The 15,152-nt window shown below is 27.6% G+C and overlaps 2 protein-coding genes across 3 annotated transcripts in view; both read right to left on the bottom strand.

The window, feature by feature from the left end:
• Positions 1-1,420, bottom strand: part of LOC117182941 (odorant receptor Or2-like) — a 6,102-nt gene extending 4,682 nt beyond the window's left edge. The window contains exon 1 of the mRNA XM_033376059.1: positions 1,266-1,420. Coding sequence (XP_033231950.1) covers positions 1,266-1,420 — 155 coding nt within the window. The remainder of the gene's footprint in view (positions 1-1,265) is intronic.
• An 8,554-nt stretch (positions 1,421-9,974) lies between these two features.
• The window catches only part of LOC117167239 (organic solute transporter subunit alpha-like), a 70,861-nt gene continuing 65,683 nt past the window's right edge, over positions 9,975-15,152 (bottom strand). For both annotated transcript variants that reach the window (XM_033352024.1, XM_033352025.1), the window contains 2 exons: positions 14,247-14,390; positions 9,975-10,605 (listed from right to left, as the gene is read on the bottom strand). In XM_033352024.1, coding sequence (XP_033207915.1) covers positions 10,418-10,605; positions 14,247-14,390 — 332 coding nt within the window. In that variant the 3' untranslated portion in view covers positions 9,975-10,417. The remainder of the gene's footprint in view (positions 10,606-14,246; positions 14,391-15,152) is intronic.

Below are 15,152 nucleotides of genomic sequence, written 5' to 3' on the forward strand. Positions count from 1 at the left end.
AGAGAAGTATGCCAGGACAGGAAAGTATGGCGGAAAATAGTTAATAAAAAGAGAGTCAGTAGAGTGAATGACGCCTGAAACAAAGACCTTGGCTATTAATGGATCCAAGTGGGGAACCTTACACAACGACTTCGTGAGGTTCTTCGCTTGGGGTGATTGCTAGAGAGATTGATTAGCAACCTGGGTCGGAGCAGTGTTGCGGAACGAACGTGTTATTTACTTAAATAACACGAGAATTCTGGATCAATCTGAAAAATCTCTATCCCTTCCACACACTACTCCTTTCCCCTGCCGAGTGAGTCACGCCTACCCCGAAAGAGAAATGGCTTAATGGTGTAATAATAATAATAATAATGAAGGGATTTCAAAAGATTCAAAAGGATTTGAAATGTTTTAGGGTACCTCAAAGGATTCCAAGGAAGTTTTAAGATATTTCACAAATTGCAAGGAATTTTAAGGAATATTAATATTTCATGTAATTTAACAGGAATTTTAATGATATTTAAAATGAGTGATTGATGATTAATGATCAATTTTAATTATATTTCATAGAATTTATTCACTAGAATTGAGGGATTTCAAAGCATTTGAAAGATTTAAAGAGATTTTTATTTGTTTCATATATTTCTAATGATTTCTATTTTTTTCAAATATTTTATAGAATTTTAAAGATTTTAGGGTATTTTTAAAGATGCAAAGGCATTTTTGAGTTTTAAGCAATTTTAAGAATTTCAAAGGATTTTACACGTAAAATGTTATGGGTATCTTATTTACAGATTTCATGTGACTTAACGGGATTTCCAGAGATTTTTTAATATTTGTATGAAAGTTCAAAGAATTTATTTAAAAGAATTGAGAGATTTCGAAGCATTTAAAAGATTTGAGAACATAAAAATATTTGAAAGATTTTAAAGAATTTTAAAGTTTTCAAAGTATTCGAAATATTTTAGGTTAATTTGAAGGATTCCAAGGAATTTTTTAAAGATTCAAAAATTCCAATGAATTTCAAAAAATTACAACAACTTAAGTTGTTTTATTTTTTTTTTATTTTAATAACTGCTAATTATTTGGTAATTCTTAAAAATTAAGTAACATTATTGTTGCAGGAGACTTTGATTTTAGGATGAGATTAATAGAAAATTTTATGTGTCCTTAAATAAAACACTTTATCTACACTTCATATTATGGGCCGATAATTTGTTGAAATGAGTGTAATATCTAGTCTAGACAGAAAGTAGTTACGTAATTTACGAATAGCTTCTTACGTAAACATATAAATATGATGCGTAATGCAATCTTTAACCATTTCTGATTCTCGTCGATAAACATCAATTTCGGAATGATTGATTTTTGATAATTTTGGAAGTTCCAGCAGACGATACATGATAATTTCCATTTGGGCAGAAATCTGCTGCATCATAATTGAGGCTAATATTTCAGTAGATACAAATATGAAAATAGCAGTATATATACTTAAAACCTGGTATAAATAAGTAATCCAAAATACAGTTCGAGTTTCAATATTATAAGGCACCCAAATTTTGAAAGGCAGGGCAACGTTATTTCCTTTCGTAAGCGGTTCTAGTATATGAATTGTACAAGTTACAAGACACAAATACAGAAAAATTTTTGAGATCGATCTGTAACATTTAAAAATAAATTTTGATTAACAAAATATACCTAAACCTACAGTTTCTTAAGTTTTTACAAATTCAAGGAATTTTAAAGAATTTTGCACACTTTCCAAAGATATGTTTCTATGTGGGATTTCTAGAGAACTTTCAGAAATTCATTGATTGAAATGAAATTTTAAGGAATTCCTAGCGGTTTTAAAGATTTTAAGGGACTTTAAAGTTTTTTTAAACAATTTTACAAGATTTAAAGGATCTTATTACATCTCTAAGGATTCTAAACATTACTAGCGATTTTAACGGGATTTTAGGCTCAATTTAATGAATAAGTTCAATTTCATTTATGTTTAAACGATATCAAATAATTTATATTTATCTTAATGGATTCTTACAACTAATTTTTTTTTTAATTTTAAAAGTTTCCAAAGAATTTCAAGAGACTGAAAAATTTTCAAAGGATTTGAAAAACTATTGTAGCATTTTCAAAGATTTGATGTAATTTCTAGAGAACTTTGAGAAATTAATAAAAGGAAATAAAATTTCAAGAAATTCTTCGCGATTCCAAAAATTTTATAGACTTAGATATTCTGACAAATGTCACCAGTTTGTAAGAATTTGCTAGAATTTCCAAGAATTTACAACATTTCGAGAGATTTAAAAGATTTCTAGGGATTTTAACGGGTTTTTAAAGAGAACTTAAATTAATAACTTTAATTTAATTTATATGTTTTATATATATATGTTTTATATATGTTTTTAATTTATATGTTTTGTAGGTTTTCTGAAGATTTGGAGAGTTTTTAAAAAAGATTTGAGAAAATAATTGAATTAAATGAATTTTCCAGGAATTCCTAGATATTAAAAAATGTCAAGGGATGTAAAGTATTTTAAAGAATTTTAAAGGATTAAAAGAATTTGATCGAATCTTTAAGGATTAAAAAAATGCAGATTGATTTGAAGGATTTCTAGAAATTTGAACTTTTTTTGTAGAACTTTTATGAATAATCTTAATTTAATTTATATTTAAGGAATTTCAAACCATTTCTAATTATTTTAATGAATTTTTACGATTATATATTTATACATTTTAAAAGATTTGAAAAAATTTCACAAGACTTAAGGAATTTTATGGGAACTCCAATTATTTTAAAGCATGCTTAAAATAATGAATGCACTCACGGCATTTCAAAATATTAAAAATATTTTCTGTTATTTTAACATTTTCCAAAGAATCTCTAGAGATTTTGAAAATTTCAGGGGATTTCCAATAATTTTGTAGACATTTCTAATATTTAAACTAAATTTTAATGAATTTCTAGAGAACTTTAGAATTCATAGCGATTCGGAAAATTTTAGGAGATTTTATTTTTTAAGGTATTTCGCAAGGAATTTCACAAGATAATTCTATTCATTTTATTAAATCTGTAAACAAATTTCAAATGTTTCACCTATTTCTGGAGATTCTAATTTTTATTTTTTAGAGAACTTTACTGAATAAGTTCAGTTTAATTTATATAGTTCTAATCGTAATGGAATAATGATAATTATTTATATTCTCATTTCATAAAATTTCTAAAGATCTTTAGGGGCTAAAATAAATTGCATTACAAGAAAAGTTTGACGGATTTCAAAGATTTCAAATATTTCGAAGAAATTCAAACGGGATCAAAAGAAATCAAGGAATCCGATCAGATTTCCAGAAATTATAATGCATTTAAAAGTATTTTCAAACGTATCAAGGGATTTCAACGGAATCCTATAATCCTATAATCTTGAGCTAATTAATTTATTGTTTAGTTTTCTTTAAATACTACAATTTATTATTTTGAATATAATAGTTATGATAATTAATAACAATACATTATCTGCCATAGTTAAGAAACTAAAAGGATATATTTATTTATTTATAAATAATGGATATTTATTATATTTATGGACAAGTGTCTTAAGAATGGCCCTCTTCGACGAAGAAGGTGTAGATCTCGGGAAAGTGAGGGTACGTGAGTTAGCTTTCGCAGACGATAAGGATGTTTTTGGAATATTCTTTAAAAATAAGAGGACCATTTAAAATTTTGAAACACCAACCTGTCAATTTGATAGAATTTTTTCCTTATTTCCATTTCGTAAATGTTCCGGGGGTTGCACTTTGTTTGGAGAAACATATTCCTAAAGGCGATGATATCCTCACGATAGATAGTGATATAAGTAACTTTAAAACTTAAAACAATTGAACTAGAAAAGAAGAAAATATTTTCCGTGAGGAGATCGAAGTCGTCAAAATTTTCACAGATGCTTATAAAAAAGGTCAGTCCAAAGCAGTACATAAAAGCCAATATGAAGCAGTTATAAATATTGTAGAATCGTATAGCCCACTTTGAAGTCCAATTTGTGGGCCGCCAAACCCCCAAATATTCCATGATAGTAAACGACATTTCGGCCGCAATCATATTATTTTCATAAATTATTTTTTGCAATGTGATCTATAAAAGAATTAATTTGCAAATATACAATAAACTCAAGAGTATTTGCTAGCAATTGTAATCAATTTTGATTCAAGATGTTCGCTATGATCACGGTCAATGAAATTAAAAAATTCGAACTCTCTTATAGCTCGAAAACCTTTTTATTGGCTGTAATCAAACCTAAACTTTAAATTATAAGACTCCTAGTAGAGCTCATTTGAATTAAAAATTTAAAAAATGATAATTTAACCATTTTTAAATTCTGAAAACTTTAATCAAAACGCTTAATAATATACATAAAAATTTTTAATATAATGCCGTTAAACTGAAAAATTAAAAATGTTGAACTATTGTAAATCAAACAAATTAAACATTCCTGGAGAAGAAGTATAAATTTGCATTATTTCTTTCAATGTCTAATCTCTTATTTAAAGAATTAAACAATACATTTTTTAATGTTAAAAATTATGTCATTTTAAACCGCCATTTACAAATATTAAAACATCAATATTTTATATAATTTTTTAAAATAATTTTATGAGTTAAATAAAATATTTTTGACTGAAACAATATTTAAAAAGATTTACAATTGAACAAAATAATTTAATTGTGAATCTAAATAATTTGAATTTGAGCAGCCTATTTTTTAATGTTAAAATCTCTCAATTGTTTAATTTGGAACAAATACATTATTTTGTTGTGCAATTAGATATTGTTAAATTTTTCAAAACTCAAACTCAATTAAATTTAAACGATAATTTATTATATTATACTTACAGTTTTTTCACCTAAAACGGTTTTTATCTACAAATGTCAATTTAAAACACTTTTAGTTTCAAGTGTTTATTAATGAGATTATCTGAGTTGGAATTTTTTAAAATTTCATACATTTCCTATCTGAGAGTTAATTGGATGCCTACCAATTACGTATAACATTATTTGTCAATTGCAACCCGTTTATGAAAAAACCGACATTTAAAAAAATATGGATTTAAATTTTTATTGTATTCTTATGTAAAATTATGTAAAAATAACATTTTTTAGACTTCTTTTTAGAACGAATATTTTTTTTCTTAAATTTTCATCAGTTAAAAATGGAACAAAATTTAAAATCGGATTGATACTTTCAACAATTGCACTGTTAAAAATTCAATTTTCAATTTTTCAACAGTTGAAAATTCAATTCAAATTTCAATTTTTCAACAACTTACCTCAACAATTTCTGCAAAAGATAAAAATTTAGTTTATTCATTAATTTTCTACATTTGAAAATTTAAAAAAACAAACTAATTTTATATTTAGCAAAGTTTTAAAAATGTTATATTTATTTAATGTTACATGAGACTGGTGAATAATTTTTTGACAACTAGTAATCCAATAGACTTATGAATTTATGATATCAGAAAAATCTCAACTCTAATCATGTTTACCCAAAATGGAAATTTTCCTCGTACAAGATTTTAAAATTACTTATTGTAAACAGAATGATTTTATAATTGGAAAAATTAAAAATAGAACTTAATAAAAAAAATCGAAATCAAACTTATTTTATAATGCGATTGGATAGATTGTTCTTCTCAAAATTTGTGAAATTCTCAGTCGAAATATAAATTCACTGTCATATTCCGATTTTTCTCGCTCGCAATTAATTCACTGTTTTCTCGGTCCAGCGGCCGGCCACCCTCTCATTACGTAGTAGGGTGGGCCAAAAAACTCAAAATGAGTAAATTCATTGATATCAATACTAAAACGTTTCTTTGTGATATTACAGACAATTTTTAAAATTTCAATTTTTCACCATTGAGCTTAGATGGAAAAGAAAGTGAGAATAAAATTTTCTTCAAAACCTTTTTTTAAAAAATGGATGAAAAGTACAATTTTGTTCATTTGTACCAAAAGTTGGCTAAAAAATGTTCGTTTTTTTCTACTTTTTGACACTTTTTTTAATGAAGTAAGGAAACATAATAACGTTAGATTGCGAAAAGAAAGAACAACATTTTTTGGCCCAAATTAAAATTTTCAAATAATTAAGAAAAGTGCAATTTTGTTATTTTTTACTTACCTGCGAAGTTTCAAAAAATGTTCTTGGTTTTTTAAAACTCATCAATGCTCTTTTTAATAAATTAAAGAATCTTTACGCATAGGCTATTTTTACAAAAGATCCGTAAAAATCCGTTTACAAAGGATCCGTAAAATAAAAAAATAAAACATTTTTCTTATGTTTACGGAATAGAATAACCTTATATGGGAAAAATTTAGAAAAAAAGATGCCCAATGGTGAGAAATTTTTTGAAATTAAAAAACAATTTGTTTGTAGTACAACAAAGAAGCTGTTTGTGCTATTACTAATGAATATAATCACTATGAGTTTTTCAGCCCATCCTGTTATGTAGTGTTATTTCATTATTTTCAAACCGTTTCTTTTAAAGTCTACTTACCGAAATTACAAAATATATTTCCTATTGAAGTTTTACTTGGTAACTGCACTCAGTGATACTTTATTTCGAACTGAATTTTCTAGTTAATGGCATAAGCCATAAAGACAACAATATCATGTACGTTCGTACAATTAAAATTTGTAAATGATATATTTGATACAATTAAAGATAACTCAATCACTGATGATAGAATGAAATATTTGCCTTGTTATGATAATATAAGTAATAAGACTGTTCGTAAAATAACGTACGAATATGAAACAATCGTCTCTTCTTTAATTACATTTATCGCATACAGAGAATATTAAAAAGGCATGCTTTTTTCCCAATATAGAATGGCAGAAACGAGACTTTAATTACAGTGTAATTGCACAATTTAAATAAATGAAACGTAGATATTGATTAAATGGAATTAAATATTCCATACAAATCTACTTTGTGCTGAGTCGAAGGCCTTTTATGCGCTTTACTTTTTGCAAAGAGAACAATAATTGAGGACTAAGCGGACAAAACGTGATAATAGCGAAAACAAATTTCTTCTTAGTTTTAACGTCCATCGATAAAACAGAATCGATTTGAAAAATAATCTAATTTTAAAAAACAGATTCATTACATAAAATAGTAAAACTTCTATTACAATTGACAACCTTCTCATCTGCAAATGATAACCCATGCACCTTCTCTGTCTCAAGATCCACATACCTTGCCTAATATTGAGCCAGTCATTCAGCTTACGAAACTTCAAAATTTTATTCTTAAAATTGGAACTATAGTAATCATACATAAAATTATCTTCTGATTTTAAACGTAAACAGGAAATTGTACATTTATATAATTAAAACGTGAATAATTGAAATTTGCCTTTGCTGAACCAGAAATGAATAAATCCATTTTTATTTTACTAAGGACATCAATCGATTATAATAAATTAGAAAAATATATATTTTATTTCATTCATTGATCAGCCTGACAGATTATAATAGCCCATTTTATTTTCATCAATGTATTTCAAGATATAATGTGTTTTTAAGCCTAAATATTGAGAAATAAAATTATCTGGATTTATCACATTTTATTCACTTAATCCTCAATTTTATATTTTTAAATGAAACTTCAAAGACAAGTTCTTTTCAGACAAACAATTGCAAACATGGCTAAGAAAAAACGAGTGTCACGAATGTAATAAATATCTGAAAGTTTGGCAGGATGAAATGAACGAGTTGAGTACGCCTGAAGCCCCAAGTCAGGAATTTTACGAACTCTGGAATCGAAAAAAGATCCTGAGCGGTGAGAATCAAAGAAGACGTGATAATTGGTGCAACAAATTCTCCGAACACTTTTTCACACTCAAGATGCACTCACCGAAATTCTGTAATGGCTATATAATATGACCTCGGTTACTACGAAAAGCCACCTGCAAAATGAAAAATACAAACATTTTTAATAGGTAAGCTTCAAACAAGTTTAGTAAAATTCAGGATCACCGCAGGTCAGCCAATATCTGAAAATAAGGACAAATTCAGGTGTTTTGGATAAAATTAGAAGAGTGAGTAACTTTCAGTTGGTTTTGTAATAAAGCAATTACTATGATTTTTTTTTTTTAATAAAAAAATCACTTTAGATACTTTCCTTTCAAGAAATTAATCCATGGGTTATATGTATATACTTATTTCTGAATTTTCTTAAATTTTTTTGAAATCTTTTAGGATATTTTTATAAAATCCAAGAAATTTCAATAATTTGAAGGTATTTTAAAGAACTACAAAGATTTTAGGGTGGTTTTAAAAGTTTAAAGGAATTTTAAAGAGCCTTAAACAGTTCCTACGGATTTCGAAAGATTTCAAATGATTTGAGATATTTTAGGGTATTTTGAAAGATTTCGAGGTATATTCAAGATATTAAAAATTTTCCAAAAAATTTTTAAAGATTTAAATAATATTGAGGGATTTTAATTAGACTTAAAAAGTTTAAGAGTATTTCAAATGGTTTTAAGGGGATTTAAAATGGTTTAGGATATAGTTTTAAGAATTTAATAAAAATTCAAGAGTTTGAAAATGGGTCAAGGAATTTTCGAAGATTTTTAAGTATTTGACACATGTTATGGTATTTTAAAATATCTTAAAAGATTTTAAAATGATTTCAGTAATTTAAAGAGATTTCAAATTATTTGAAGTATTTTAAGGTATTTTAATTCTAAGGGATTTTGTCAGATTTCTAATGATTTCAATAAGATCAGGGGACTTTAAAAGTTCTTAAGATATTTTAATCAATTTTATATGACTTCAGTAAATATCATATTTTATAGAATTTTATAATATTTTAATGTATTTCACTGAATTTATTCATGAGAAGTGAGGGATTTCGTGAAGTTTAAAAGATTTCAAAAGATTTTCAAAGATTTTTGCAATTCATTTGAATTTATTTAGAATTTACCCTGAATTCTTATTAACTTATCTTGAATTTTATTAAATTATTTCGAAATCAATCCATTTTTAAAAATTTTTCCGAATCGTTTTCAATTCACATAAATGTTTTTAAACTTCACATTATTAATACATGCATACCACTCATCATTTTCAGTATATAATCACTTAAAAATTAGGAAATGAAATTTAAAATTGGTTTATTTCATTTATTATTATTCATTTATTATTAAAGATGTTACAAGATTAGAATTTGGGACTTTAAATATTAATTACATTAAAATAAAGTTCACTTTGATGACTTTTCCGAATTTTAGAGTGAATTGTTTAAAGCCTTTTTGCAAAACCCATACTACAAAAATTAAACATCATCTGGGGGAAATAAAAAACCATTGGCATTTTTGTGAAAAAAAATCAACAATTTGGTTTTCAATAACTGATTTTGTCAGCGTGTCGGATTTTTCAGTATTATATATATATTTTTTTTAATTTGTATTTTTCTGAAAAAGCAGAAATGATATTTTCGTTTATTAAATTTTAGAAGGCAACAATATAAGAAGAAATGTATTATTTTTAAATAAATTTGAATCGATCCAAAATTAATAGATTAGAATTATTTTAAAGAAATTTTAAAATAAATTTTGTTATATATTTTTAAATTATAAATGGCTATGAAAGTGGTAGTTTTGGACATTTAAAAATGAATTAATTAATCAATTTAAATGGAAATTATCATTTGCAAATATTTTTGAGGTTATATTCGTAATCACAACCTGAAAATACTTCAGTATGTGGTTTTGACAGAACGAGAATATATTTATGAACGTGAGTTTTACAGATTTTTATTATTTGGGAGGTTTTCGAGGGAAATTCGATACTTTTTTGGTCTCCTTGAATGACATTCTATTTTACTTTTTGACTAGAAAGAAAATTTCCCAAAAGGAATTTAAACCATTTACTAAAGGGAGAAATCAGGGAAAGGTCAGGAAATTTCGAAAATAAGTTTTACGTCCTTGGAAATTTGGTAATACATTTGGTATTATTATTTACAATGCAGTGCACAATTTTCAACAATGCCTTTTCATTAACCAAAGTATTTTGTAACAACATTTTCTTATCAAATAAATATCTTATAACAATAGTCCTAAAAAAAAATATTTCTTACAAAAATAAAATCATCAAAGCCTATCTTGTCTAACGAATTTAAAAAATAATTTCGGTCTTTCGAATACTTTGAACACATTTTTTACACTCCACTGGGTAACATAATTGCTGTTGAAAGAAGAGGATAATGAGAAGACAAAATATTCAGGCATATGTGTACGACCCACGCAAAACGCCTTTCTTCGCTCCATGTCATGTGTCTTCGACTGGGTTCCTTTCTGATTATGAATTGATGAATTCCTTCATTTCCATTCGATGACGATGAAACTTAAATATTGCCTCAGAATTTCCTGAGATTTTCAGGCAGTGGAAGCAGCTAGATGGACGGGAAGTTGCTCGTTGTTATTTGTCACACCCACTGGTCCTGTCCTATCCTTGATCCGATCTGTCGCAGAGGCATCATCTTCTTTCTCCTCCTCTATGTATATCAGCCGAGCCGCGTAGCAAAGCATCAGCATTTCGATTACCATCAGGGCGTTATACGTAACTGAAAAGGTGAAAAGATATTTTTTTTAGAGAGTGGTGTTTTAAGTCCCATCTTATTCATGCGTGTCACGTTCTAAGACGCGTGCTGGACGACCAACGACAATTTCTAAGTTGAATGTCTTGTTGTCCTTTGTATTGTGTCAAAAGAAAATGTTCCCTGAACTGGGTTTGTGACCCTAACGTGAAGAAGGAAATTGAAATTCTGTGTCTAAACAGGGTGCGTGATAGAAATCAATTTATTTTTTTAACGTCACGTATCAATTTCATTTCTTTTATTCCAGTCACGAGTAATAACAGTATGCATTTTGAGAAGCCCGCGCAGTTATTATGTTAGTTTAAAAAACGCGCCAGAATCCACACACTCTAAATTTAAAATAGTTTTGGAGAAAGCATTAGTTTGATTTTAAGAATTTTTAGTTATATTTGAACACTTTTAAGTCAAATTTCAACTTATGATAGCTTTCTCGAAATTAGCAGTAAAAATATTTGTGAATGTATATGTTCCGGATGTATGGGAAACATTCCGAAAAAATGATCATTATTTTGCAGAACACAAACTTTGTAAAGGCAAAAAAGATTTTTCGATAGAACTGAAGTCTTTGTTTATATAAAAGCATTAAAAATATCCTTTTTGGACAACTGTGTGGTCCAAAAAAGGCTTTGTTTCTCAAAAGGCATCCTACAAAGAGTTTCTCGGTTGGTGTCAAAATGACCCCTGATTTTTTGGCAGAATTCAAGAAAGATATTTTTGAGAGTCCCCTAATAGATTTTTGTAAATAAAATACTTATTTTATATAAATAATCGACGTTTGTGTATTTCTAAATTGTCATGAATAATCGCTGATAAGTGATAATGAACTTTTTCTCTTCGGAGAACATACATTGTATTGTTCCTAGGGGTCATTCTCAAAATACGTGATACGTTTAGGGGTGGGTGGGGGTCTGCCGAACTATCATTTTTCATTTTAAGGCCAATGAAAAAAGTATCATTCAGGGAGAGGGGGTGAGAAGTCCCTGAAAAATATACCTCGTATTTTGTGAATGGCCCCCTACTGACATAGGCCATTCTTCTTTTTGTGCAGTAAAAATGCACAAACAACGATTATTTAAATAAATAAAAAATTTCATTAACAAAAATCAACTTGAGAAGCTCATAAATGTTTTTTTTTAAATTCTACACAAAGTCAGGGGTCATTTCGACACCAAAGGGAACAATTTTTTAGGTGTGCAATTTGAGAAAAAGAAATAAATTTTTTTGGGGCCACCCTATTTATTTATTAATAAAACTCAATCATTTTTGTGTTAGTAACGATTGTTATAAACAAAAATAAAGATTTTTAAAGTTATTGTTTTGAATCGACTTGGTGAATGAAACACAAAAGAGGAAGTTTGGTACTTTTAAGTTTTATCCTAAGTAAAACAGATTTAATTGACGAATGAGTTGGGTAAGAAAAATAGGCACTTGTGTCGTTATTCCAGTGGACTATTAATTGTGAATGTATGTTCGGAGCGTAATAGAACAATTTCAAAAGAATTAAAAATATTTTTTAGAATACAATAACAATATCATTTTTCAACAATTATGTATGCAAGTTTAGTACTTATTCATAAAAGACTTTATATTTATACTTTATAACAATTGCTTTAGTGAATATTCAGAAAGTGTAATCGCTCTTTTTTAATAACCATTATTATAAAAAAAGCAAATATTTGTTTAGGTTTTTTTTTCAATCAATCTTTTTGAATAAGATTTAAAATAGAATCTTTTCCTTTTTTAGAATTTCTCTTTGGACAAACGAATTCTTTCCTACAGTCATATAAATAGTAAGTAGTATATTAATCATCGATCTTTACAAGGTTCAATTTATAAGTCAGTTTATTAAATCATTTTAGTTCTTTATATATTGTTTTATTATTCAAATTTGCCTTTGATAATACTTCTAAATTTCATTAATTTTCCTGATCATATTTGTTGTAAACAAAAACAAAATTGTAATAACGCTGTTACTTTTTGTCGTGTGTCTTAAATAAAATAAAAAAACAACTTTTTTTTCTTTCAAATTTTTTCTTACGTAGTATTGTTTTTTAAAGACGGATTTGTTAACTAGGAATAGAAAATTAATCTTGAATCTGTACAAGTTTCAGGTTATCAGATCTGCTCATGAATTTGTTTAGTTTCTTATCTATCAGTTTGCTACTAGTATGTTACCACTAAAAAATTGATTCTTTCAGTTAATAAAAATTAAAACGAATCACGTTTTTAGGGTGATGACAAAAAAAACATTATTAGTAAGCCGCAACATTGACAACTAAACAAATTTATCGAACTAACCTATAAAATATTTGCTTGTTCAGATCGAAGATTCATTTGCAATGTATTGTTTATAAGATCGTACTTAAATTTGTTTAAATAACGATAAAATGCACTTTAAATATTTTATAAAGTATCAATGCCGCACTCAATTTTGATATAAAAATCAATATTTGTAATACTTATATTTAAATGAAATCTGCAGTTCTATTGGAAAAACTCCTTTTCCTAAAACATACTATAATTAATAAACTATTATTTGTGTAATAAATTTTAAACGTGAAGAACTTTGAATAACTCTTCGAATGACTCCAGCCACGAATATTGACGGTCAATTTGAGTTTTTTCTTGTTTTGACTACCTTCCGAAAATTAAAATTTGTTGTAAATAATTGTTTTCTCGACCTTTGAATCCCCATCTTTTGATCAACAAATGTCAAAAATGGAACGCTATTTTGGTTCTATACGAAAAACTACGTCACTGTTCGTGTTTGGAGTTTCTTGGATAGGTTTTGCTCTTTTTGACTGTCTTCCGATAAATTAAATGTTTTGTAAATTATGTTCTTGTGGGCCTTTGGTCTCCTAGGTTTTGATATCGATGGTCAAAAGATGTACACTTATTTGGTTTCATACAAAAATTGACAGTTAGTATTCGTCTTTGAGTTTTTTGGTTAGCGTTTGCTCACTTTGACTGTCTTCTGCAAATTAGCATTCTTTTAAATAATTTTTTCTATACCTTTGGGGGGGGGGGGGATATTCGGCGATTAAAAGAAGGAGGTTCTTTTAGTTGATTTCATTAAAATGGATGTCCATAATTGATTCTAATAAAGATTGACCCTCAATGTTTGCGTTAGGTAATTTTGTCTGTCTTACGCAAATTAAAATTTTTGTAAACAATTCTTTTCTAGAGCTTTAGGCCTCTAACATGCTATTTCCGATGGTCAAAAGTTGAACACCTGCGTGGTTTAAAAAAAAATATATATATATATATATTGAGAACGTAATACCCTTTTGGAATACAAGTACTTTTTATTGTATATACCGCCTGAAATGCATAGAAATGTCTTGTAGAACATTTTTTTGTTACTTTTCGGTAAAAAAATTATAACTGAAAAAAAATCCTTAGAGAGAGTTTAAGCCAAAAAACGTGTTTTGAAAAAGCTTACATCTAATCAAGCACGCTAACCAACTATAACATTATTTTTGAAAATAATGTGATGAATTTATCTACCTGCAGGATGTACACCCCCGTATTATAAAAAGAAATTAATAACCAGTCAGGAACATAAAACTCAAGAGATTTTCGGATGGTCGTAAATACAAAGTAATTACCACTAGCGTAGGCGTTCGGCGAGAGAGGAGGACTGCAAGGGAAGAGCGATGTCCAATTCGCTATGCTTTTGATGATGAATCCCTGGAGCTTGGAAAACAGCAACACCATTTGAGATACTACAGTCTTTCGTCGTAGGTTGGTCTCTGCAAAAATGACGCAGGTCAGAAGACGTTTATGACGGTTTCATTAACATCTGCGCGGAACAATAGAAATTTCCACCAGGTCGAAAAGCGCTTCGCGCTTTAAAATTTTCAATGCACCTACGGACTTTTATGTTTTATGACGCGCTTAACATGCGGTCTCGGGTTTTAAACAGAGGGTGGTCCGTAACGAAAATGATGTAATGGTACATTTTGGTCCAAGAATTGTGTGGTCTGAAGGTCAAATTCTAAATATGACATAAAAGTTTCGGGTCCTTTGAGGCTTACATTGTAAATTTTAAATCCACAATGATGAATGTTAGATATTTATATAATAGAAACACGCCTCCTCTTATTTGACGTAAATCATTTTCTAATTGAATGCAATTGAAAATTGAAGTAAACATAACAGGAATCGCAGCCATTCAGTAATTGAATTTTAGGTAAAAAAGGGATTCTTTCCGATAAAAGGGGATTTAAACTCTAAAGGGATTTTAATTTAGTGTTAAAAACTTTTTATATTATATGGGTATTTCGTGAATCCCGTTTTTAGTCATTTTTGTGTCCAAGTATTTCCAAGTATTAAATTTCTTTGAACACTTCAATACTTTCGAAAAAAATTTTAACATGTATCTTTAGCAGTAGAAAAAATGAATCCTTACTCTCATAGTTTTTTTTTTCTAGCGTATTATTTTCAGTACAGAATCCTGAGTAGTTTCAACTATTTTTATAACTAAGGTAGAAAGAAATAATTTTAAAACACAT

Source organism: Belonocnema kinseyi, chromosome 2 (genome assembly GCF_010883055.1).
Source record: "Belonocnema kinseyi isolate 2016_QV_RU_SX_M_011 chromosome 2, B_treatae_v1, whole genome shotgun sequence".
In the NCBI taxonomy this organism is placed as follows: domain Eukaryota; kingdom Metazoa; phylum Arthropoda; class Insecta; order Hymenoptera; family Cynipidae; genus Belonocnema; species Belonocnema kinseyi.